The sequence below is a fragment of the Oncorhynchus tshawytscha genome, linkage group LG05 (assembly GCF_018296145.1).
Source record: "Oncorhynchus tshawytscha isolate Ot180627B linkage group LG05, Otsh_v2.0, whole genome shotgun sequence".
NCBI classification, from domain to species: Eukaryota; Metazoa; Chordata; class Actinopteri; order Salmoniformes; family Salmonidae; genus Oncorhynchus; species Oncorhynchus tshawytscha.
Window position 1 is genome coordinate 17409908 of NC_056433.1, and position 27151 is coordinate 17437058.

General features: G+C 45.3%; 1 protein-coding gene across 2 annotated transcripts in view; it reads right to left on the reverse strand.

Annotated features, from left to right (window-relative positions):
* Window positions 1-27151, reverse strand: part of LOC112250046 (transcription regulator protein BACH2) — a 100966-nt gene that overhangs the window by 8783 nt on the left and 65032 nt on the right. For both annotated transcript variants that reach the window (XM_024419877.2, XM_024419878.2), the window contains exon 3: window positions 12294-13871. In XM_024419877.2, coding sequence (XP_024275645.1) covers window positions 12294-13871 — 1578 coding nt within the window. The remainder of the gene's footprint in view (window positions 1-12293; window positions 13872-27151) is intronic.

The following is a 27151-nucleotide window of genomic DNA, read 5'->3' on the forward strand; positions in this document are numbered from 1 at the left end:
CAGTGGCGCACAGCGCAGGAGGGTTATCTAGGATATATTTAGTGGCTCCGCCAGGGGAACCAGTCCAGTAACAAGGCTGGGATGACAGACTGCAGCTCCGACGGCAGTCATAAATTCAGACCCAACATGTTCTGAATTCTCACTGCCCCCCACCCCCCTCGTTATTCTTCCTTCTCCTCTTTTCCTTCCTACCTCCCTCCTACCGTCTCACTGTCTCTGGATCATTATGCTCCAAATGGGTCCTGGGTGAAAAGTAGGGCTCATCTGTTACTCGGGCAGCAGTGTGTCTTGTCCCGCTCTACTCTACTTTCCTTTCCTCTCCCCTCAGACACACAGAGAGGCTCGGCAGCTGGCTGGCTGCAGGTCCAGACCTGGGCCGAGCCCTGGGATTCAGATGCATGGGCGGCCCGACAATGACAGTGGGTTCTGTGCAGCCTGACTGCCAGTGTTCACATGCAGGGTTGGTGACCCACGATGAACCCTGGGAGGGAGTTTAACACTACATCGTCCTGTGCAGGAGAGAGGCATGCAGCGCCACCTACTACGGTGTCCCTTCTCATCTATTGACACAAGCCCTGGGGAAATAAATAATCCCAATTTTCCAAGCAATTTCCTTTGAAAGTCGAAGCAATTTACTAAAATCGCCATCCCACTCTGGTCTAACCGTCTACTATTAGTTACTCCTGCCTGATTTCTAGAGTGCTGCTATTTTGACTGGGGCTCTATCTCTGCATCAAAAAGAGACCTTTATCTGGTAAGTACGATCAATATAAATGTGAACACTAAAATCTTTCTATGTCGACTCTATAAACATTTTACATTTACACTTTAGTAATGTTGCAGACTAGCCCAGGGGAAAAAATGACACGAGCCGCCCCCTCGTTGGCTACTATGTTGCGATATCAATATTCTTGGAGCAGCCTTGTTGATACAAAATGGTTCAATATTCTCAGAACCGCCTCGTTGATACACTCCACTTCTCCATTCCCTAGTTTAGTGAAATGACGCCACCAGGAGGGCGCGAGTAAGGAAGGAGAGGAAAAACGCCAGACGCTCTTATCCAGTAGTGAGTGCATACATTTTTGTAATTTTACGCACAAAAACTCTCCCAGATCCACAGCGATTAACCCTGCAATAAATCACATGTGGTTTATAATGTGATTAGAGAGCATCATGCGTCCTATGGAACTCTGGGAGAAGGTAATGCCCTTACAGAGCCCCGTTTAGTATCTTGTTCTCCCGTAAACAGGAGTTATTGCCGGAACCCCCTATGGCAGATGAGTTAGAGAGGCTCTGTGGTGAAGAGATGGGCTGTGTGTACTGCTACTGCAGGATGTCAGGTCCCAGGAGATGGCAACGTGGCAGTGTCCCAGGTGGCCTTAATGCTGACATGTTGAGTCTGTTGGATTTCAGCTGCCAGCCACAGTAACCGACCTTCCCCCCCATTGGGCATCATAACAACAGCCTGACACAATACTCTTGCTGCACACAAGACAAACAACAAAACCTACAATACTTTTGTTATATATGAATCTCAGCTGGTATCACTAATTTCAGCTTGCTTAGTCACTGCACCAACGATGTTAGGATGAAACAGTCAGAGCTCACCAAGCGCAACATAGCTTCAGCCTGTAAATCAGCTAGAAATATGTGTCGGCATTGAGTAATTGTCTCTGGCCTCCTCGCAGTTAGGGGGAGTGATGAGCTCTACAGCAAAGTCTCAACTCAATCGCTGGTTGAAAACTGATTTCTGCTCCTCCCAAAAGATAGAATTTGTAGATAATTGGCCCTCTTTCTAGGACTCACCCAAAAACAGGACCAAGCTTGGCCTGTTGAGGAGTGACGGACTCCATCCTAGCTGGAGGGGTGCTCTTATCTACCAACATAGACAGGGCTCTAACTCCTCTAGATCCACAATGAAATAGGATGCAGGCCAGGCAGCAGGCTATTAGCCAGCCTGCCAGCTTAGTACGGTCTGCCACTAGCACAGTCAGTGTAGTCAGCTCAGCTAACCCCATTGAGACTGTCTGTGCCTCGACCTAGGTTGGGCAAAACTAAACATGGCATTGCTTGCCTTAGCAATCTCACTAGAATAAAGACCTCCTCCATTCCTGCCATTATTGAAAGAGATCGTGATACCTCACATCTCAATATCAGGCTACTTAATGTTAGATCCCTCACTTCAAAGGCAGTTATAGTCAATAAACGAATCACTGATCAAAATCTTTATGTGATTGGCCTGACTGAAACATGGCTTAAGCCTGATGAATTTACTGTGTTAAATGAGGCCTCACCTCCTGGTTACACTAGTGACCATATCCCCCGTGTAGCCCGCAAAGGCGGAGGTGTTGCTAACATTTACAATAGCAAATTTCAATTTACAAAAAAAAAAACAATGTTTTCGACTAGAAGCTCAAAAGACATGAAATCTATGCAGCCTACCCAATTACGTTTTATAGCTACTATTTACAGGCCTCCTGGGCCATATACAGCGTTCCTAACTGAGTTCCCTGAATTCCTATCAGACCTTGTAGTCATAGCAGATAATATTCACATTTTTGGTGATTTTATATTCACATGGAAAAGTCCACAGACCCACTCCAAAAGGCTTTTGGAGCCATCATCGACCCAGTGGGTTTTGTCCAACATGCCTCCGGACCTACTTACTGTCATACTCTGGACCTAGGTTTATCCCATGGAATAAATGTTTTTCCTCATACTCCTGAACTAGCGGACCACCATTTTATTACGTTTGCAATTGCAACAAATAATCTGCTCAGACCCTAACCATGGCGCATCAAAAGTCGTGCTATTCATTCTCAGACAACCCAAAGATTTGTTTATGCTCTTCCAGACTCCCTCTGCCTACCCAAGGAAGCCAGAGGACAAAAATCAGTTAACCACCTAACTGAGGAACTCAATTTAACCTTGCGGAATACCCTACTTGCAGTTGCACCCCTAAAAGAAACTAGCTCCCTGGTATACAGAAAATACCAGAGCTCTGAAGCAAGCTTCCAGAAAATTGGAATGGAAATGGCGCCACACCAAACTGGAAGTCTTCCGACTAGCTAGGAAAGACAGTACCGTGCAGAATCGAAGAGCCCTCACTGCTGCTCGATCATCCAATTTAATTGAGGAAAATAAGAACAATCCAAAACGTATTTTTGATACTGTTGCAAAGCTAACTAAAAAGCAGCATTCTCCAAGAGAGGATGGCTTTCACTTCAGCAGTAATAAATTAATGAACTTCTTGGAGGAAAAGATCATGATCATTAGAAAGCAAATTACAGACTCCTCTTTAAATCTGCGTATTCCTCCAAAGCTCAGTTGTCCTGAGTCTGCACAACTCTGCTGGCAGAGAGACACTCAAGTGTTTTAGTACTATATCTCTTGACACAATGTTGAAAATAAGCATGGCCTCTAAACCTTCAAGCTGCATACTGGACCCTATGACAACTAAACTACTTAAAGAGCTGCTTCCTGTGCTTGGCCCTCCTATGTTGAACATAATAAACGTCTCTCTATCCACCGGATGTGTACCAAACTCACTAAAAGTGGCAGTAATAAAGCCTCTTGAAAAAGTCAAACCTTGACCCAGAAAATATAAAAAACTATTGGCCTATATCGAATCTTCCATTCCTCTCAAATATTTTAGAAAAAGCTGTTGCGCAGCAACTCACTGCCTTCCTGAAGACAAACTGTCACGGCCGTCATCGGAATGAGACCACGGTGCAGCGTGGTGAGCGTACATTTTCTTTTAGTTGTTAAAATGTCACCAACAAAACAAGAAATAACAAAAACAACTGTGCCGCTTACAAGGGCTATAGTACCCCTAACAAAGACAACTTCCCACAATCACAACAGGGAAAAAGGCTGCCTAAGTATGATTCCCAATCAGAGACAACGATAGACAGCTGTCCCTGATTGAGAACCATACCCGGCAAAAACATAGAAATACACAAACGTAGAAAACAGAATATAGAATGCCCACCCAAATCACACCCTGACCAAACCAAATAGAGACATAAAAGGCTCTCTAAGGTCAGGGTGTGACACAAACAATGTATACGAAATGCTTCAGTCTGGTTTTAGACCCCATCATAGCACTGAGACTGCACTTGTGAAGGTGGTAAATTACCTTTTAATGGCGTCAGACCGAGGCTCTGCATCTGTCCTCGAGATTGGAAACCCAAATTGGTCTACACGGACAAGTTCTGGCCTGGTTTAGATCTTATCTGTCGGAAAGATATCAGTTTGTCTCTGTGAATGGTTTGTCCTCTGACATATCAACTAAGGTTCCGTTTTAGGACCACTATTGTTTTCACTATATATTTTACCTCTTGGGGATGTCATTCGAAAACATAATGTTAACTTTCACTGCTATGCGGATGACACAGAGCTGTACATTTCAATGAAACATGGTGAATCCACAAAATTGCCCTCACTAGAAGCCTGTGTTTCAGACATAAGGAAGTGGATGGCTGCAAACGTTCTACTTTTAAACTCGGACAAAACAGAGAGGCTTGTTCTAGGTCCCAAGAAACAAAGAGATCTTCTGTTGAATCTGACAATTAATCTTGATGGTTGTACAGTCGTCTCAAATAAAACTGTGAAGGACCTCGGCGTTACTCTGGACCCTGATCTGTCTTTTGATGAACATATCAAGACTGTTTCAAGGACAGCTTTTTCCATCTACGTAACATTGTAAAAATCAGAAACTTTCTGTCCAAAAATTATGCAGAAAAATGTATCGATGCTTTTGTTGCTTCTAGGTTAGATTACTGCAATGCCCTACTTTCCGGCTAAATGGATAAAGCACTAATTAAACTTCAGTTAGTGCTAAATACGGCTGCTAAAATCCTGACTAGAACCAAAAAAGTTGATCATACTACTCCAGTGCTAGCTTCCCTACACTGGCTTCCTGTTAAGGCAAGGGCTGATTTCAAGGTTTTACTGCTAACCTACAAAGCATTACATGGGCTTGCTCCTACCTATCTTTCCGATTTGGTCCTGCCGTACATACCTACACGTACGCTATGGTCACAAGACGCAGGCCTCCTAATTGTCCCTAGAATTTCTCAGCAAACAGCTGGAGGCAGGGCTTTCTCATATAGAGCTCAATTTTTATGGAATGGTCTGCCTACCCATGTGAGAGACACAGACTCGGTCTCAACCTTTAAGTCTTTACTGAAGACTCATCTCTTCAGTAGGTCATATGATTGAGTGTAGTCTGGCCAAGGAGTGTGAAGGTGAACGGAAAGGATCTGGAGCAACAAACCGCCCTTGCTGTCTCTGCCTGGCTGGTTCCCCTCTCTCCAATGGGATTCTCTGCCTCTAACCCTATTACAGGGGCTGAGTCACTGGCTTACTGGTGCTCTTCCAAGCCGTCCCTAGGAGGCGTGTATCACTTGACTGGGTTGAGTCATTGACGTGATCTTCCTGTCTGGGTTGGCGCCCCCCCCCTTGGGTTGTGCCGTGGCAGAGATCTTTGTTGGCTATACTCGGCCTTGTCTCAGGATGGTAAATTGGTGGTTGAATATATCCCTCTCGTGGTGTGGGGGCTGTGCTTCGGCAAAGTGGGTGGGGTTATATTCTCTCTGTTTGGCCCTGTCCGTGGGTATCATCGGATGGGACCACAGTGTCTCCTGACCCCTCCTGTCTCAGCCTCCAGTATTTATGCTGCAGTAGTTTATGTGTCGGGGGCTAGGGTCAGTCTGTTATATCTGGAGTACTTCTCCTGTCTTATCCGGTGTCCTGTGTGAATTTAAGTGTGCTCTCTCTAATTCTCTCTTTCTCTCTCTCGGAGGACCTGAGCCCTAGGACCATGCCTCAGGACTACCTGGCATGATGACTCCTTGCTGTCCCCTGTTCACCTGGCCATGCTGCTGTTCCAGTTTCAACTGTTCTGCCTGCGGCTATGGAACCCTGACCTGTTCACCGGATGTGCTACCTGCCCCACACCGGCTGTTTTCAACTCTCTAGAGACAGCACCCCTCATAGCCTGATTCCTCTCCACCCGGCACAGCCAGAAGAGGGCTGGCCACCCCTCATAGCCTGATTCCTCTCCACCCGGCACAGCCAGAAGAGGACTGGCCACCCCTCATCATAGCCTGATTCCTCTCCACCCGCCAGCACAGCCAGAAGAGGACTGGCCACCCCTCATAGCCTGATTCCTCTCCACCCGGCACAGCCAGAAGAGGACTGGCCACCCCTCATAGCCTGATTCCTCTCCACCCAGCACAGCCAGAAGAGGACTGGCCACCCCTCAGCCTGGTTCCTCTCCACCCGGCACAGCCAGAAGAGGACTGGCCACCCCTCATAGCCTGGTTCCTCTCCACCCGGCACAGCCAGAAGAGGACTGGCCACCCCTCATAGCCTGATTCCTCTCCACCCGGCACAGCCAGAAGAGGACTGGCCACCCCTCATAGCCTGGTTCCTCTCCACCTCTCCACCCGGCACAGCCAGAAGAGGACTGGCCACCCCTCATAGCCTGATTCCTCTCCACCCGGCACAGCCAGAAGAGGACTGGCCACCCCAGCCAGAAGAGGACTCATAGCCTGGTTCCTCTCCACCCGGCACAGCCAGAAGAGGACTGGCCACCCCTCATAGCCTGGTTCCTCTCCACCCGGCACAGCCAGAAGAGGACTGGCCACCCCTCATAGCCTGGTTCCTCTCCACCCGGCACAGCCAGAAGAGGACTGGCCACCCCTCATAGCCTGATTCCTCTCTAGGTTTCTTCCTAGGTTTTGGCCTTTCTAGGGAGGATTTCCTAGCCACCGTGCTTCTACACCTGCATTGCTTGTTGTTTGGGGTTTTAGGCTGGGTTTCTGTACAGCACTTTGAGGTATCAGTTGATGTAAGAAGGGCTATATAAATAAATGTGATTTGATTCAATGGACAAATAAAAGTCACTTCAATAGACAAATAAAAAGTGTCACCGTTTCCTCTCACAACGAGCCATCCATAACATACTAATGACTTTTTCAAATACAGTTGGCATAAGGCAAAAGGCTGCACCAAATCAGTATATTGTGGTTTACACTGTATGCCAAATAATATTTTGACCACAGATGCATCATTTCAAGAGTGGAGAAAGGTACTTTTCGACTGTCGAAAAAACAGGAGTGATATTTAGAGCTGTGTACAGTACTTCCTGTGTGAGTCACGGGGTTAATGTTTGGTGGTGAGATAGGAAACATTGTGCTGCCAATATATCAACACGACTTCCCTATCACTCCCACCTCGCTCTCAGATCAATGTTTGCAGTGTACTGTGACTAGACGATGTGTCATTGAGCTCAACACCTACACAAGGGAGAGAGAGAGACTGATGTTTTGTGGAAACAGCTCAGAGATCTTCCACCGAGATCCTCTGTGTTTTGCGATGTCTCAGCTCTTAAATTCTCCTTTGTTGGGTGTGTAGGGCAAAAAATGGTCTGTTTTATTGTTCACATACACCAGATAGGTGCAGTTAGTACGGCACCTCTGGAGCAAATGAGAGGTAAGTGCCTTGCTCATGGGCACATCGACAGATTTTCTCACCTTGGGTATTCAAATCAGTGACCTTTCAGTCACTGTCCCAACGCTGTAACCGCTAGGCTACCTGCTGCCCAAAACATTGACTGGCGGTGGAGTACTGAGCCGTATTTAAAAAGGGTGCTGCTCTATTATCAGCTCCCCCTGTCCACACAATCTTATTCATTATGATCTGAAAAGGCAAAACTGATCCATGATCAGCTCTCCTACTTTGAGACTCTATGATTACAGGCCCTGGTTCAGTTTACATATGGGCATATCCTCTCCTGACCCTATTGACTGACTCAATATGTGTCATATGTGCCAGATGGGAAACAGTTGAACACAGTTAACGTGTAAAATTGTAGCCATTAAAAAGTTACCCCAGAGTAGTGTGGTGTCTGGTATTTGTCACCCCATAACCTCAGTAGCGGGGTGGGAGCGGCCAGGAGACCTTGAGTGACTCAGACTACCTTGAATGACTATCGCCTCTCTCGGTCAGATTAGCCTCCAGTTTAACAACTTCCTTCCTTGTCAGAATTCATTGTTTCCAGTGCTGGGGCTGCAGCTATTTTTAACAGCAGTAGCGCCGGGCACTTGCTCGGCTATCTCTCCCTGAGTGGGACCCGGCCTGGCTGCCATTTGCTCTTTCAACACACAGAGGGAGAGACAGAGCCTTCTGTCTCCCTGGAAGCTAGCTGTTTGTTTGTACAGCCAACTCACTGGGGGGAAAGAGGAAAACAGCGCCCCAGGAAGCATGAGGTAGCACTTTTGTTACCAGATAAGGCTGGAGCAGAGCAGGGTGGCATTTGGCTCTACACTGAGGCTCATTATGTAAGTGCTCTTCTATGCCTCCACCCATAAGGCCATGTCCTAAACCAAACAGTACTGAGAGAGAGAGGTTCTCACACACACAGCAGCATCTGTGACCCAGCACAGCCAGCTAGTCTCATTCATAATACATATTATCAGCAGCAGGCGACAGTAAAGGGGAATGCTTGCAGATATACTGTAAGTCCATGTGGGTCAATAGAGATCTGACAGTGGATATTGTGAGCCACTAATCAACAATGGAGTGTAGTGTATATCCATACATTGACTCACACAAGATGACAAAGGGAACTGGACATGTCTGAAGAGTAATTTTTGGGGCTGCTTTGTCCTTCCTCGACAGCTGTATTGCTGTAAATCTATTGTCTATAATTTACAGCCGGGGCATTAAGCAGTCCTTCAAACGGCTCATAAATCACTGGGTGTGGGTGCCATGCCTCTAACGTAATAATTACACATGACTGCTAGGGCCGTTTATCTTGCCGCTCTCTGTTTGTCCACAGAAGAAGACTGGATTCCTCCACAGTCGGAGGCTCAATCCTGCCAAATTGCTCCAACCACAGTGAAAGGGGGACTAGGCTCTGTGAATCTGATCACCATGGCAACACACCATTTTCTCTCTCTCTCGAAAACGAAATGCTACAGATGCAATAATTTCATGCTGAAATTGAAGAGGCATCAGAGGTATTCTGTATGAATAAACAATATATATACACTACCGGTCAAACATTTTAGAACACCTAATTATTCAAGGGTTTTTCTTTATTTGTACTATTTTCTACATTGTAGAATAATAGTGAAGACATCAACACTATGAAATAACACATATGGAATCATGTAGTAACCAAAAAAGTGTTAAACAAATCAAATATTTTTAATATTTTAAATATTAAATCAAATGTAATATTTTGAGACTCTTCAAATAGCCATCCTTAGCCTTGATGACAGCTTTGCACACTCTTGGCATTCTCTCAACCAGCTTCATGAGGTAGTCACCTGGAATGCATTTCAATTAATAGGTGTGCCTTCTTAAAAGTGAATTAGTGGAATGTATTTCCTTCTTAATGTGTTTGAGCCAATCAGTTGTGTTGTGTCAAGGTATGAGTAGGTGTTCTAAAACTTTTGACCGGTAGTGGATATTACATTTTCTTTTTGATGGAACAAAACAGTTTTCATCCTGAATATAATTATACACTTCACTAGTCTATATTCTATCTATCCTCATTGATCTCAAAGTAAACAACAGTCAGCAACAGTCAGTCTGTTCTGCAGTCAGTCTAGAGGATGTCAGTCGTCTGGCCAGGTGGATTAGGGGATGATTAGGGGATTGGCCATCCTTCCTTGTCAGCAGCACGGTCAGTGCTCCAGGCTGCAGTCCTATTATGACACAACACAGAGCAGACCTTCCTCCACCAAAGGACTTAAACAGCTACATTCTCTTTCATTACACTGCTATTGTCCTATCACTATCACAAACATAGACTTTTGCTCAAACGTATACTATTATACTCTGTCTGTGTATAACATAACATAGCCTACCTTCACTTTCAACTAGTGTAGGTGTATATCTAATTGTTGATACACTAGAAATGTCACAAACACTATAAGCCATATTTGTGTATAAACAACAAAGGCTACCTTCACCTAGGTGTACAGGTAAGTGCCAAAATAAAGGAAACACCCACATAAAGTGTCTTAATAGGGCGTTGGGCCAACACGAGACAGAACAGCTACAATGATCCTTGGCATAGATTCTATAAGTGTCTGGAACTCCATTGGAGAGATGCAACACCATTTTGGGTGATAAAATGACACCAGGCTTTATACCTTATGCCGGGTATTTCCAGCCTGTATCACAACCGTCCGTGATTGGGAGTCCCATAGGGCGGCACACAATTGGCCCAGCGTCGTCCGGGGTTGGCCGGAGTTGCCATCATTGCAAATAAGAATTTGTTCTTAACTGACATGCCTAGTTAAATAAAGGATAAATAAAAAATAAATGGTAAAAAAATTCGTAATAATGACAGTATAATTTTCAATACCGTAAAAAAAAAATCTAAGTGGATAGATATCAAGATATCAAGCTTCTTGGTTACAGCAGAGGAATTCAATCCCCTCCTGGATCAAGATCCCTGTTGCCTAAATGTTTCTTTGTTGTTGAAATAGCGCCACTTGTGTGCACTCCGGTAATACCGTGCACTCCGGTAATACCGTGCACTCCGATAATACCGTGCACTTCGATAATACCGTGCACTCCGGTAATACCGTGCACTCTGATAATACCGTGCACTCCGGTAATACCGTGCACTCCGATAATACCGTGCACTCCGGTAATACCGCGCACTCCGATAATACCGTGCACTCGATAATACCGTGCACTCCGGTAATACCCTGCACTCCGATAATACCGTGCACTCCGGTAATACCGTGCACTCCGGTAATACCCTGCACTCCGATAATACCGTGCACTCCGATAATACCGTGCACTCCGATAATACCGTGCACTCGGTAATACCGTGCACTCCGATAATACCGTGCACTCGGTAATACCGTGCACTCGGTAATACCGTGCACTCCGGTAATACCGTGCACTCCGGTACTACCGTGCACTCCGATAATACCGTGCACTCCGGTAATACCGTGCACTCCGGTAATACCGTGCACTCCGGTAATACCGTGCACTCCGGTAATACCGTGCACTCTGGTAATACCGTGCACTCCGCTAAGGTACAGAAACATTATGATGGTATGAAAATGTGGATACCGCCCATTCCTAGGTGGTGGAAACGCTGTCTCACGCGCCTGTCCAGAATCTCCCATAAGTGTTCAATTGGGTTGAGATCTAGTGACTGAGATGCCCATGTCATATGGTTTACATGCTCATCAAACCATTCGGTGGCCACTCATGCCCTATGGATGGGGGCATTGTCATCATATGGGGGCATAGCCATGGTAGACAAAATAATGGCCTGCCCATCATTTTTATACATGACCCTAAGCATGACGGGATGTTAATTGCTTAATTACTCAGCATTTGCTTTCAATATACTTTGTATCCCTCATTTACTCAAGTGTTTCCATTATTTTGGCAGTTACCTGTAAATCTAATTGGTAATGCAGTATAAATGTCATGGCACAGCTAGGTGTCTTGAGAATTAGCATACGCAGACTGTGTGGAATGAATTAGAGCTGTCAGGTTTGTGGATGGATAATATGAACTAGTTGGCCTGCGCTGCCCTGACAGCTAGGGAGACAGAGATAAAGCCCCAGGAGAAAGCCTTCTGATCCTAGACAGAGTCCTGACCCCTCCGTCATGGACCATCTACATCTCAGTCATATAACCCTACTACACTAGCGCTTCCCCGTCCACAGGATCAACCAATCACAGCCCTCGACACAACCACCACCTCCTCGGGAGTGTGTGTGTGTGTGTGTGTGCGCTCAGATTGCTCTAGATAGTCCGAATCAAGCGAACAATCTCTCTTATTCAGTCTCATTACACAGATCTCCAGCAGTGTGTAAAACATATGAATAATATCAAAGCACATCTTTGCCCCTGTTCTGTTCATTGTGTGCTGTAAATCTTTTAGTGAAAATACTCCCGCTTCAATTACATGATGATCTAATCTAATGACTATTAATGCAGACCTGGAGAGCTAGGTCCCCAAAGAATTAGGAATTAGAATACTAGAATGGAGATTAACCTTTTTATGATGGGATAAAGGTCAGCAGTTTTGGTCAGGGAGTTGGTCAACCATGGTTTACCAGTGCTGTTATATTATATTGTGTAAAATAATGAATTAGAAAAATGTTTATGCACTGTATGGTTGTCATTTAATAAGATCTCTATGTAGGTCAGTGTGAGATGATGATGATTAGTCACCAAGGTGAGACTGAGAGTATGAGGCATTGTGTACGTCATGAGAGAAGAGTGTCAAAGTCACTCACCTCTCGCCCTTGATCGACTCGGCACGACTCGCTGTCACCCTCGGAGAAGGATCCCGACTCGTCACTGGAGTTGGTGCCGTACGATTGCTCGCACTTGATCTTGGGGCGAACCTGGTTGAAGAGGGTGTCCCCCCCCATCACGCCCTGTTCCTGTTGGTCGGCGGCGAGGCGGAGCGCCACGTTGGAGCACGGCGAGGAGGAGAACTCAAACTGGGGCAGGCTGCAGGGTGAGCCACCGCTCCCATCCTCCGCGTAGGAGTAGGAGGAGCAGGAGCTGGAGGTCCGTGTGCGGGTCTCAGAGGGCGGCGAGCGCGAGCACACCTTGATTGGCACTGGGCAGCTGGTGTTTGGCAGCGGGCGACAAAGGACCGGCGGGGGCTCGGTGGTGGCGGAGGCGAGGGAGGGGGCACTGCTCGGGGAGTAGGTCTGGGAGCTGGGAAGGGACTGGCTGGCACCAGCCCACAGGCCCATTGACGTGTGCTCCGAGAGCTCCATCTCTAAAGAGCTCCCGCCGGGGTAGGAATGCGCCGGGGAGCCTAGACGGTCACAGGCCCCTGAGGAGGAAAAGATGACACTGCGGCGGTCCAGCTCCACTTCCTGTTTGCAGACGCCGTCGCAGGAGGTGGACTTCAGCGACGAGAGCCTCAGAGGGAAGCCGTCTACCTCCTTCAGGGATGTAATAGACAGGCCCAGCTCCCCAGCATTGAGAGGCCTGAAGTCTTTTGTTTTGTGATCTTCCAGAGTGGTTCCTTTGTCTTGGGGGCAGACGCTGGCGAGTCTGTTGGCAAATAGCTGCTGCGACATGTTGGGCAGACCCGGCAGGTCTGCTCCTTTTTTGAAGAAGGCGCGGAGGCAGGTGGGGGACTTGCTCCTCTTGGCGGAGGAGGCGGACAACACTGGGACACTGTCCATCTCCATGCCTGTCTCCTTGTCCAGGCCACCCTGCTCGTCCCCTGACAGGCACAGCGAGATGGCCTCTTCCTCTGCCCGCGGCTCCACTTTGATGTCTGCCACCGGCGACATGCTCTGGCCCCGGACCGCCCCGCCGCTGATGCCACCGCTGGTCTCCTTTAATAATAATGTGCTTGGTAAACCTGAGGTACTGGTGTGTGAGGAGGTGTCGTTATTGTGCTTGTTGCAGGCCCACTGGTATTTCCTGTATTTGGGGCAGCGGGGGAGGTCGGATGCTCCATGTCTGTCGAAGTCCAGTCGTACGTTGCTGAAGTCACTGGGCACCGACACGGGTAGCCGGTCCTTGTCCGGGGCGCGCCGCAAGGAGGAAAGGGCTTCAGAGCGCCGGCGTGCCTGGGGGGAGGCTGCCTTTGTTGTTGTCTCAGACTGCATGTTCTCGTCCTCGGTCTTGTGGTTGCCCTCGGCCGGCGCCACCTTGTGGCACAGCAGCAGGCCATCCTCCTCACTGCGGAGCTGGGCCTCCAGGAAGCGAAAGCACGAGTCCTCCAGGTTGTGCACGCGCAGGAATTTGCCACAGCGGATGACCTCCTGGATGTTTTCTCTGCTGAGTAACAGCTTAGCAGTGTAGGCAAACTGCAACAATGGGGCGAATCCCCTGGCAGTGACCTGCGAAAAAATAGGGAAATTGGCAGCATTACCATCAGCACTGCCATTGTTCTGAGCCCTTGGAGTGTGGTGAGACAACCCGACAGCTCTAATGACCACAAACAAACACTGTAAAGTACTAAGTTAATCTTTTATCAGGTCAGCACCTAACATTGTAAAAAGCCAGCAAATAAAATCCAGTGGTGCTGGGCTGGTTGGCAGGCGGCAGCTTGGGTGTCCAGCCCGTTTTCATTACAAAAACCCTTTTGACATGGTGACATTTCACTGGGCTACCACAGTCTGTCTGCCCTGCGGTGACCTATCACCCTCCCTGGCGGCTCCCACCCACCCCTGTGTTGTGTTGATGTACAGGAAGCCTTTGTTGTCATCACAGACTGCATATAGACCATAGGACCATATGGATTGCAGCTCCTCCTGCTGCTACTGCTGCTGCCCCACTTTCTGTCAGTCCCCTGCAGCCCCTCTTTAAGTGCCTGTGAAGCCAAATAGTTTGAAAGACTGCGGCTTTTCATTATTGCAGCCATGTGGCGTAACCTAGGATAAGAGAGAGGGAATCCTTCAATTTAGACTTAATGCAGGATAATTATGGAAACCTGCCTTCTACTACTGTGGTTACTGAAGAGAGAGAGAGAGAGAGAGAGAGAGAGAGAGAGAGAGAGAGAGAAGGAGAGAGAGGAGAGAGAGAGAGAAAGTGAGAGAGAGAGAGAGATGCTTGCTCAATGAATACCATCACAAACCACACACAAAGCAAGGTGTGCTCACAATGCAATTACGAGGCTATCCACTTTGAATGGTGGATAGCAATTGTTGTGTGTGTGCCACCGGCACCTTTTCTTTGCCTGAGCGATGTAAAGTCCCCGGTACAAGGCTCTCAAAGTGTGTTTTTAATGAGCAGGGAGAAAGAGCCCAGTGTTTACTGGTTGTTTTGCTACCCATTTGTGGGAGTAACAACACAAGATGAATTACTCTAGGTCATTAGGTCTTTAGATCAGTGGTCATCAACCCATCAATCGCGAGGCATTCCTAGTCGTTCACCAAACATTTAGGTAAAAAAAACAACGATGAAGCGTTCATATTTTTTTATTTGTTTCGTGATGTTGGCGGTAGGTGCGCTTGATTCAGCAGCCCTAGTGCAGGGAAGGAAAAGTGTTCCAATTTGAACCATTTCATGTCTGAAGTTATTACTCTGCTGACCAAGCAGGCCCAGAGAGCAAGTCAGGTGCACCTACAGGCCTACGGCTGGCCAATCAGATAGCTCAGATCACCGTGTCTGCACTGTGCCCTGAAGCCATAGACTGTCAAAATAAGCCTTAAGCACACAGCAGAATTGATGATGTAAGATTTCAAAACGTTTGACTAGAGAGAGACTCAACAAATAGAGCAAAGCGCTGCTGTTTTTATGAGTAAGTTCATGTTGAAGTTGTTATTCAGCGCCGTCAACACGCTGTTCAACACTTTTAGAAGCCATAAAATACTACAACCAGCACTGCAGCTGTAATGAATGACTATAGCAAAGTGTTTGGATAAGCCTGCTTTGTTATTATTAGCAGCTTGTTTCTTTTTTATATCGAGGAATATTTCACTTTATCTGGACATTGGATTAACAACCTGAATTGGTGCATGAGGCAGAAATAATGTAGTGCGACTTGAGTTTCCTCATCCGCTGGAGGACTGTGTTCCCTTTTCTCAATGTAGGGAGGAAGAGCGGAGGGATGAGAGGCAACCCCACCCCCCAGACTGATGTAGGCCATCAGTCCAGTAAAATAAAATAAAAAGTGAATTATTATGCTTACTCAGCTGTGCCTCAAAACTAATACAACAAATTATCTATTAGAAGTGTGAATATATACCTTCATTTTTAAATATAATTATAAATATAATAGCCAATATGCCGTGATAATGCATTGGGTATATAGACTACTACAAACCTCATTGCTACAGATCTGTTTTAATAGGTTCATGTTGCATAGGCTTACGTTTTTTGGGCCTGAATATTCTTTTTCTAAAGAGGTAGATCTCAGCTTGCATTTTGACTTAGAAAGTTTATAAAGATTGTTGACCACTGTTCTAGATGTAATGGTACTCTCTCTCTCTCTCTCTGTGAACCGTAGCAGTAGAGGCTGTCGGCAGCTCTGCACTCCCATGCTCGGTGCCAGGCACCCTGCTAGTAAAACAGGATTTTCCCTCCTCAGAAATCTAACTCACAAACCACAAAAATTTGCTTTGTGGATTTTTCCGTTTGGAAAAACAACCGGACAGTGTTTACGAGGAAAAGCAAATATAGGCCTAGAGGGGAAAATGTTAGGTAATATGAATTATTCATAGCAGGAGTGAAATCACTGGGATGTGTGTTGTGTCGATTTTGTTCGGAGGGATTATTCTAAATGGGGTTTACATACACAACATTTATGAATTGTAATCCTATAAGGATAGTATTTTTGTAATTCTGTGGTTGCCTGATAACTCAACAAATATATTAATGTTAGGCTACTCCCTAGACTGGACTGTCCGCTACTGATGAACACAGCACCTCTACTATAACGCTGCAGAACCACTCGGCCACATCAGTGTGCGCACACACACGCTCACTCACTCACTCACTCACTCACTCACTCACTCACTCACTCACTCACTCACTCACTCACTCACTCACTCACTCACTCACTCACTCACTCACTCACTCACTCACTCACTCACCACTCACTCACTCACTCACTCACTCACTCACTCACTCACTCACTCACTCACTCACTCACTCACACACACACACACACACACACCTCGCCGGAGACAGAAAGAGAGAGAGAGAGCGAGAGAAAGAGAGAGAGAGAGAGCAGTGCCCCAAACCAGAAGTGAGGCAGGGCCAGGTTACTACTAACTGGTCTCGTTTAACCACCCCTCCCTTTCTTTTACCCATACAAAACCAGGTAAAGATGAAAGTGGTCTGGGCTTAAATGAGGCTGGTCAGCTGGGCCAGCACCATCCAGGGCTGCTGATAAACAGACTTCCCAGAGCTGCTGCTGGGCTGCTGGGGGAAAAGTGCTGAGCGTTCCCTGGATCTAATTCCAGCTTGTAAATCTGTAATTTACTATTTATATTTTGACAACTTTTACTATTACTTCACTACATTCCTGAAGAAAATAATGTACTTTTTACTCCATACATTTTTCCTGACACCCAAAAGTACTCGTTACATTTTTAATGCTTAGCAGAACAGGAAAAGTGTCCAATTCACACACGTATCAAGAGAACATCCCTGGCCATCCCTACTGCCTCTGATCTGGTGGACTCACTAAACACAAATGCTTAGTTAGTAAATTATGTCTGAGTGTTGGAGTGTGCCTCTGGCTATCCGTTAAAAAAAAAACATTTTAAAAAATGGTGCCATCTGGTTTTCTTAACATAAGGAATTTGAATAGATTTTTACTTTTGATACTTAAGTATATTTAAAACTTTTACAAAAGTAGTATTTTACTGGGTGACTTTCCCTTTTAATTGAGTAATTTTCTATGAAAGTATCTTTACTTTTACTCAAGTATGACGATTGGGTAGGTTTTCCACCAATGCCCTCGACCATATGTGATTACACCACTGTTACAACCAGCACAGTCACATAATGAAGGCAAACGTGAGGGATCCGGAGAAAGACAGCAAAAGAAAGAGAGAGTGAGAGAGAGAGAGAGAGAAAGAGAGAGAAAGACAGAGACAGAGAGAGAGAAGGTGTGAGGAAAAAAAGGCAAGAGGGAAAGATGGTTGCACTTGCAACCTAAAAAGCCACACTTGAAAGGGAGAACAAAAAGCAAAGGTGGTGGATATAAAGCACATTTCCTGGTCGTTACTGGATAGTCGTTGACATACTGTATGAAGCGTTTCAAAACATTAGCAACACTTATTGTAGGAGTTAACACAAAGGGACAATTGTGGACCGGGTGTGTCAGGCCTGTGATGCCTGCTATGTTTCTATGGACTGGTGACGAGGTGGTACAATTACAGAGCAGGACATTATAGCAAGAGTGCATCACAGAATCCTGTTTTAAGGAAGTCTGCCCAATATCCTTTCATAAACAGACAGTGTGGAATACTATTACCCCCCTTCTTTCTCCCTCTATTGCTATCTCTCTCTCGCTCTCTCTGACATCCCCCTCTGTCTTCCTCCAGTCTCTCTCTCCCTCACTGAGCTCTCTCTTTGAGGCCTCCCTCTGTCCGCTCCACTCTGTAGTAGAGACGGCTAATTCATGCAAATGTACTTCAGTGAATTCCTGAATGTCATGTATCCTAATGAGGACATTGCATAGCATGACAATGGAGTGCTTCCCCGGACGGCACGCTACCAAGCCAGAAGAGAGATAGTCCATCTCCTCTGGAGAGACTACAAGCTAGACATTTTAATATCAGATCTGCTGAGTAACCTGACATTAACCTCTGGATTGAAAGGCGCATGACGAGGAGCCTCGATGCTGATGAGTCACAGCACAGCGCTAATGGATGGAGGTACTGCATGGAGGGTTGGCTGCCATCGTCATTTATCCTCGTAGGAGAGAAAAGAAAGGTGGAGGAGGAAGCACAGGGACAATGAGTCGCTGCATTACAGCCAAGCGTTCAACTTAAAGCCATTAAACGCAATTATGACAATAAATAAACGAGTGAAATAGAAGTAACTTACAGTAAATTTGACAGCTAATGTGTATGAATGGCAAAGGAACAAAATGTTTTTTTCCACAGTAAGACACCAGTAAACACTGGGACACATGAGACGTTTTCTGCGAATAAACCTCCCCTGACGGTGTGGAGTAAACCTCCCCTGACGGTGTGGAGTAAATCTCCCCTGACGGTGTGGAGTAAATCTCCCCTGACGGTGTGGAGTAAACCTCCCCCCCTGATCGTGTGGAGTAAACCTCCCCTGACGGTGTGGAGTAAATCTCCCTGATGGTGTGGAGTAAACCTCCCTGACGGTGTGACGGTAAACCTCCCTGACGGTGTGGAGTAAACCTCCCTGACGGTGTGGAGTAAACCTCCCTGACGGTGTGTGGAGTAAACCTCCCTTGACGGTGTGGAGTAAACCTCCCCTGACGGTGTGTGGAATAAACCTCCCCTGACGGTGTGGAGTAAACCTCCCCTGATGGTGTGGAGTAAACCTCCCCTGATGGTGTGGAGTAACCTCCCCTGATGGTGGGGAGTAAACCTCCCCTGATGGAGTAAACCAGATACTGTACTTCCTAATCCTCTGGTATTTCAGTAGTTTACTGTACATGACGAGACACTGGGGAGGACATGACCCTGCCACTTTACTACGAGGATGCTCAGCTCTGACTTTACATGCTGTCCCTGTCTTTATTCTTCAGGGTGCTGTATGGTATCCTGCTGTGTTTCTATACAAACTGGCAGAACATTACTGCCATCCACTTGTTGATACACCCTGCACCTGAGATGAGACATTGAAAATACAGGGCAGCCAGTGGTTAATTGTTTGGGTCTCGAGGGTTAAATCCAGCTACTATAAACACACAGACAACATTCTGTAGGCTCTCACTGGGTCTCCCTGGCTGTCTGGCTGGTTGACTCAGAGAGAGATACATGTACATCCTCCTGTCTCAGCCTCCAGTATTTATGCTGCAGTAGTTTATGTGTCGGGGGGCTAGGGTCAGTTTGTTATATCTGGAGTACTTCTTCTGTCCTATTCGGTGTCCTGTGTGAATTTAAGTGTGCTCTCTCTAATTCTCTCTTTCTCTCTTTCTTTCTCTCTCTCGGAGGACCTGAGCCCTAGGACCATGCCTCAGGACTACCTGACATGATGACTCCTTGCTGTCCCCAGTCCACCTGGCCGTGCTGCTGCTCCAGTTTAAACTGTTCTGCCTTAATTATTATTGGACCATGCTGGTCATTTATGAACATTTGAACATCTTGGCCATGTTCTGTTATAATCTCCACCCGGCACAGCCAGAAGAGGACTGGCCTCCCCACTAGCCTGGTTCCTCTCTAGGTTTCTTCCTAGGTTTTGGCCTTTCTAGGGAGTTTTTCTTAGCCACCATGCTTCTACACCTGCATTGATGGCTGTTTGGGGTTTTAGGCTGGGTTTCTGTACAGCACTTTGAGACATCAGCTGATGTACGAAGGGCTATATAAATACATTTGATTTGATTTGATGTACATGCACTGGTTCTCAGAGTAGCCTGCTCAAACGGCAGACAAAGAGCCTGTATCCTTACTGTCAGATTAGCGCTGAGCACTGTGCCCTTGTGTTGACGGAGAGAAGACCCCCGTGCATTAGCGACAGCAGTCACACTAGGTGGTATCGCTAGCTCACTTGCTCTTCTATCTTCTTTCTCTCTCTCCTCTCTTCTCCCTTCTTCTCGCACCCTCCCCCCAACTTCGGTGGGGGGAAGACAGTTGAAGATATGCGCCTGCCTCCCGCCATCTGTCTAATGAGCTGTAAATGTGTGATAGTCTCCTGGTTGGGCTCTCTGTTTGTGTCAAGCCCTGCTGTTGCTGTTCTGCTTCCACCTTGCCCTGAGTCCTTCAGATTAGTTAGCCTGGCTTCTGCTTGTCCCGACCTGATCAAGTGTCTGTGGAGATGGAGGTGGGGGGAGGGGGATTACATTTCCCTGTTTTATCAGCCTCCACTCATGAGGCAGCCACTCTCTCTCTGTGCATCCTTAATGGCACCCTATTCCCTAGAGCCCTGGTCAAAAGCAGTGGACTATATAGTGGATAGGTTGCCATTCCCGACGCATCCTGAGTTAACCAGAGGTCAAATATGGCTACCGGTCAAGCAAGGGGCCTCCTCCCTCCCTTCCTCCTCCCTCCTATGGTCTGGATCTGGGATTAAGTGTTTGTTTCCTCCCTCTTCTTGGTTTAAGGCCCATGGCAGTCAAAAATATGATTTTCATAGTTTCAAACCACTCTGCCAATAACAGCTTGTTTTCAGATTTCCACTCCCCACCCAGACCAGTCCTAGACAGTCCTAGCAAAATTCTTACTAGAGAAATTGCTCTTTGCAAAGAAGCTATTTTTGATTTTGTTTTTACCATTTTATTTCAAAACAATCACAGTAAGGTACTTAATTGGGTAACACTTTATTTGGATAGTCCATCTGTAGATGCTCTACAGACTTTCTACAGACTATCACTAACAATTCAACTAACTATTTAATAACCCTAACCATAGCTCCAACCCTAACCTTTATCCTAAACCTAAACTTAACCCTTACCCAAACCCTTATCCTAAACCTAACCCTAACCCAAACCCTTATCCTAAACCTAAACTTAACCCTTACCCAAACCCTTATCCTAAACCTAACCCTTACCCAAACCCTTATCCTAAACCTAAACTTAACCCTTACCCAAACCCTTATTCTAAACCTAACCCTAACCCAAACCCTTATCCTAAACCTAACCCTTACCCAAACCCTTATCCTAAACCTAACCCTTACCCAAACCCTTATTCTAAACCTAAACTTAACCCTTACCCAAACCCTTATTCTAAACCTAACCCTTACCCAAACCCTTATCCTAAACCTAAACCTAACCCTTACCCAAACCCTTATTCTAAACCTAAACTTAACCCTTACCCAAACCCTTATTCTAAACCTAACCCTTACCCAAACCCTTATCCTAAACCTAAACTTAACCCTTACCCAAACCCTTATTCTAAACCTAACCCTTACCCAAACCCTTATCCTAAACCTAAACTTAACCCTTACCCAAACCCTTATTCTAAACCTAACCCTTACCCAAACCCTTATCCTAAACCTAAACTTAACCCTTACCCAAACCCTTATTCTAAACCTAACCCTTACCCAAACCCTTATTCTAAACCTAACCCTTACCCAAACCCTTATTCTAAACCTAAACCTAACCCTTACCCAAACCCTTATCCTAAACCTAAACTTAACCCTTACCCAAACCCTTATTCTAAACCTAACCCTAACCCAGGGAATAGAGGAGAGCATCATAGCCTCCGTGATTGTCTTTGTTTCACATTTCATCTGCAGTGTCTTTATTTCCCTCTCTCCCTGTCTTTCCTTGGTAATCTTCGAGGCCCCCTTGATTAGTTGCCATTTGTTGCACATACAGTACCAAAAATTTCAGAGGTTTGGACACACCAACTCATTCAAGGGCTTTTCTTTATTTTTACTATGTTATACATTGTAGAATAATAGTGAAGATATCAAAACTATGAAATAACACATGGAATCGTGTAGTAACCAAAAAAGTGATAAACAAATCAAAATATATTTTACATTTTAGATTCTTCAAAGTAGCCTTGATGACAGCATTGCACACGCTTGGCATTCTCTCAACCAGCTTCATGAGATAGTCAGCTGGAATGCATTTCAATTAACAGGTTTGCCTTGTTAAAAGTTAATTTGTGGATATTCCTTTGCTTGTTAATGCATTTGATGTAATGCATTTGTGCCAATCAGTTGTGATGTGACAAGGTAGGGGTGGTATACAGAAGATAGCCCTATTTGGTATATACCAAGTGCATATTATGGCAAGTACAGCTCAAATAAGCAAAGAGAAACGACAGTCCATCATTACTTTAAGACATGACGGTCAGTCAATCCGGAACGTTTCAAGAACTTTTAAAGTTTCTTCAAGCGCAGTCGCAAAAACCATCAACAGCTATGATGAAACTGGCTCTCATGAGGACTGCCACAGGAAAGGAAGACCCAGAGTTACCTCTGCTGCAGAGGATAAGTTCATTAGAGTTACCAGCCTCAGATTTCAGCCCAAATAAATGCTTCACAGACTTCAAGTAACAGACACATCTCAACATCAACTGTTTGGAGGAGACTGCGTGAATCAGGCCTTCATGGTCAATTTGCTGCAAAGAAACAACTACTAAAAGAAACCAATGAGAAGAAGAGACTTGCTTGGGCCAAGAAACACGAGCAATGGACATCAGAAAGGTGGAAATCTGAGATTTTTGGTTCCAACCGCTGTGTCTTTGTGAGACACAGAGTAGGTGAAAGGATGATCTCTGCATGTGTGGTTCTCACCATGAAGCACGGATGAGGAGGTGTGATGGTGTGGGGGTGCTTTGCTGGTGACACTGTCTGGGATTTATTTAGAATTCAAGGCACACTTAACCAGAATGGCTACCAAAGCATTCTGCAGCGATACGCTATCCCATCTGGTTTGCGCTTAGTGGGACTATCATTTGTTTTTCAACAGGACAATGACCCAACACACCTCCAGGCTGTGTAAGGGCTATTTGACCAAGAAGGAGAGTAATGGAGTGCTGCATCAGATGTCCTGGCCTCCACAATCACCCGACCTCAACCAAATTGAGATGGTTTGGGATGAGTTGGACCACAGAGTGAAGGAAAAGCAGCCAACAAGTGCTCAGCATATGTGGGAACTCCTTCAAGGCGGTTGGAAAAGCATTCCTCATTTCATGGTTGAAAGAATGCCAAGAGTGTGCAAAAGCTGTTATTAAGGCAAAGGGTGGCTACTTTGAAGAATAACAAATATAAAATATATTTTGATTTGTTTCACACTTTTTTTGATACTACATGTTTCCATTTGTGTTATTTCATAGTTTTGATGTCTTCACTATCTACAATGTATAAAATATTACAAATAAATAAAAATCCTTGAATAGGACAAAAATGTGTCAGCACCTGAGTCACCTTACTGTACAATAAAGACACCGGTGACAGAGGACATTAAATCATGAGAGATATCAATGAAATTACCTTCCCTCCATTATGTTTAGACAGGACAGAGAAATAGTGGTGGTGTCCCAAATGGCACCCTATTACCTATATAGTGCACTACTTTGACCAGGGGTTGGGCCCGGTTCAGGCAACAGATCCCAAAAACAGGAAAATAACAACATTTTTCATGGAACCGGGAATAAAAGTCATTCATAGTATTTTGGAACAGAACTGTTATTTTTTTGAGCATTCTTTTTCTAGTTCCACAAAAAAAAGCGTGACAAAACGCCTTCGCAAAGCCCTCACTCTGTCACTCAGAAATGTATTCCAGTGTCTGCCTGCAAGTTGAAAATATTTGCCAGTGTGTGTGTGCATGTTTAGGCTACCTTTCCCTCTGAAGCATATGCTACTGTACTGACATTACCATAGGCTACTGTACTGACATTACCATAGGCTACTGTCCTTACATTACCATAGGCTACTGTCCTGACATTACCATAGGCTACTGTCCTGACATTACCATAGGCTACCGTCTTGACATTCCCATAGGCTACTTTCCTGACATTACCATAGGCTACTGTACTGACATTACCATAGGCTACTGTACTGACATTCCCATAGGCTACCGTCCTTACATTACCATAGGCTACTTTCCTGACATTACCATAGGCTACCATCTTGACATTACCATAGGCTACCATCTTGACATTACCATAGGCTACCGTTCTGACATTACCATAGGCTACCATCTTGACATTACCATAGGCTACCGTTCTGACATTACCATAGGCTACTGTCCTGACATTACCATAGGCAACTGTACTGACATTCCGATAGGCTACTGTCCTGACATTACCATAGAGGCGGCAGGGTAGCCTAGTGGTTAGAGCGTTGGACTAGTAACCGGAAGGTTGCAAGTTCAAATCCCCGAGCTGACAAGGTACAAATCTGTCATTTTGCCCCTGAACATGCAGTTAACCCACTGTTCCTAGGCCGTCATTGAAAATAAGAATTTGTTCTTAACTGACTTGCCTAGTTAAATAAAGGTCAAATAAAAATAAATAGGCTACTGTCCTGACATTCCCATAGGCAACTGTACTGACATTCCCATAGGCTACTGTACTGACATTCACATAGGCTACTGTCCTGACATAATCATAGGCTACTGTCCTGACATAACCATAGGCTACTGTACTGACATTACCATAGGCTACCGTCTTGACATTCCCATAGGCAACTGTACTGACAATCCCATAGGCTACTGTACTGACATTCACATAGGCTACTGTCCTGACATAATCATAGGCTACTGTACTGACATTACTGACCTTCCCATAGGCTACCGTCCTGATATCACCATAGGCTACTGTCCTGACATACCCATAGGCTACAGTCCTGACATTACCATAGGCTACTGTACTGACATTACCATAGGCTACTGTACTGACATTACTGACTTTCCCATAGGCTACCGTCCTGATATTCCCATCGGCTACCTTCCTGATATTACCATAGGCTATGGTCCTGACATTACCATAGACTACTGTACTGACATTACCATAGACTACTGTACTGACATTCCCATAGACTACTGTACTGACATTCCCATAGGCTAGTGTACTGATATTACCATAGGCTGATATTACAATCATGATTCAGAAGCTAGGGAGAGATTTGTAATTAGCTAGAGAAGAATGGATACATTTTTTTAATATGCTAGTTAAGGATACTATAGGCTTAGTTATCACGTTTCACGTTGGATTTATTACCTACAAAAAGGTATGACGTGTTTCTAATTCTGTTGCTGTTCTGCACATTTCATAGATAACTAGCTGAAAGGACATTCAAAGTTCCTCCATAGAAGCCACTCCTCCTAGGTATAATTCTGTGGACCTAATTCAGATAATGCATGTCATAACAAGATGCACAGCACTTCAAGCCTCCTCCTCAACCCTCTCTCGCTCTCTCCCCACCAGCAAAATTTCAGTCACATCTTGCACCATAAGCTACACTTGTCTTTCCATCATGCATGTAAACAACTAGCTCGTTTGCTCTATCCACAATGATTGGTGAAGTAATTTAATTAGTTAAATGTATAAAAACACTGATTTCACAGGTTAAAAAAGGAACAGAAAGGAGCGATATTTTGTTTCAACTGGTTCAGAACTGTATTTTGCTGGCCAGAACAGTGGAACCGAACAACAACAAAAATAGCGCTTCTGTTCAGAACGAAACGATTGGAAAAAATGTTGGTTCCAACCCTAGCTTTTGACTAGAGCCCTATGGGTCCTGGTCAAAAGTAGTGCACTATAAAGGAAATAGGGTGCCATTTGGGACACAGATATCATCCCACCAAAGGACAGACTCATCATCATCATCAACCTGTCTCTTAGACGGAGCTATTTAATAACCACCTCACAACCCAGTTTATACAGTAAATCTAATATATTTCCCTACTTACTCAATATAATGTTTATTTAGGGACAAGAATGTTAAAAGTTCATATTCTGTTAACTCATACCCAAATAATGTTGTTTGTCCACACCATTCTCTAGTTGGGGAATGTCCACACCATTCTCTAGTTGGGGAATGTCCACACCATTCTCTAGTTGGGGAATGTCCACACCATTATCTAGTTGGGGAATGCCCACACCATTCTCTAGTTGGGGAATGTCCACACCATTCTCTAGTTGGGGAATGCCCACACCATTCTCTAGTTGGGGAATGCCCACACCATTCTCTAGTTGGGGAATGCCCACACCATTCTCTAGTTGGGGAATGTCCACACCATTCTCTAGTTGGGGAATGCCCACACATTTCTCTAGTTGGGGAATGCCCACACCATTCTCTAGTTGGGGAATGCCCACACCATTCTCTAGTTGGGGAATGTCCACACCATTCTCTAGTTGGGGAATGCCCACACCATTCTCTAGTTGGGGAATGCCCACACCATTCTCTAGTTGGGGAATGCCCACACCATTCCAACACAGAAAAGCTGCTTTTTAAGATACGTAATAAAAAAGTTGGAAGGAAAACGATTTAACTCATACTATAATGAATTATAGGTCAAATTTCATAGAAATCTGGAAACACAGGACAGTTATTTTAAAGAAACGGGCTCTTTCTGAAACATGACACTTTCCACACCTGAAACACACAACCTCTCATGCATTATGTATAATGCAGAAAGAGTGAATGAAAGGGATCCTGCTTTGGTGTGTCACAGAGGAATCTCTCATGGACAGACTACATAAACATAAATGGTGCCGTAGATCTGTCATGATACAACAGGATGGGTAAGATACCGAGCAGCATTAGTTCCGGTAAATTGTACAAATCACAATTTCGCAGGTTTAAGCGTCTTTAGAATTTCGAAAGGGGAGGGATCATTTGGCCCATAGACTTTCCTATAACTTGCAAAGAGGGAGGATGGAGCTCTTTATTCTGTTTCCGATCTGTGTTCTATCTCTTCTTTATACACATATGGACCCAGAACTTAATCGAGCATCTGACCAATTACTCAAGACTTTAGTTCTGGTTTAACCGAGAATAGTAACAGAGCCATTCCCAGGAATAACCCATAGTAACTCACTCAACACACAATGCTAATTTTACATGA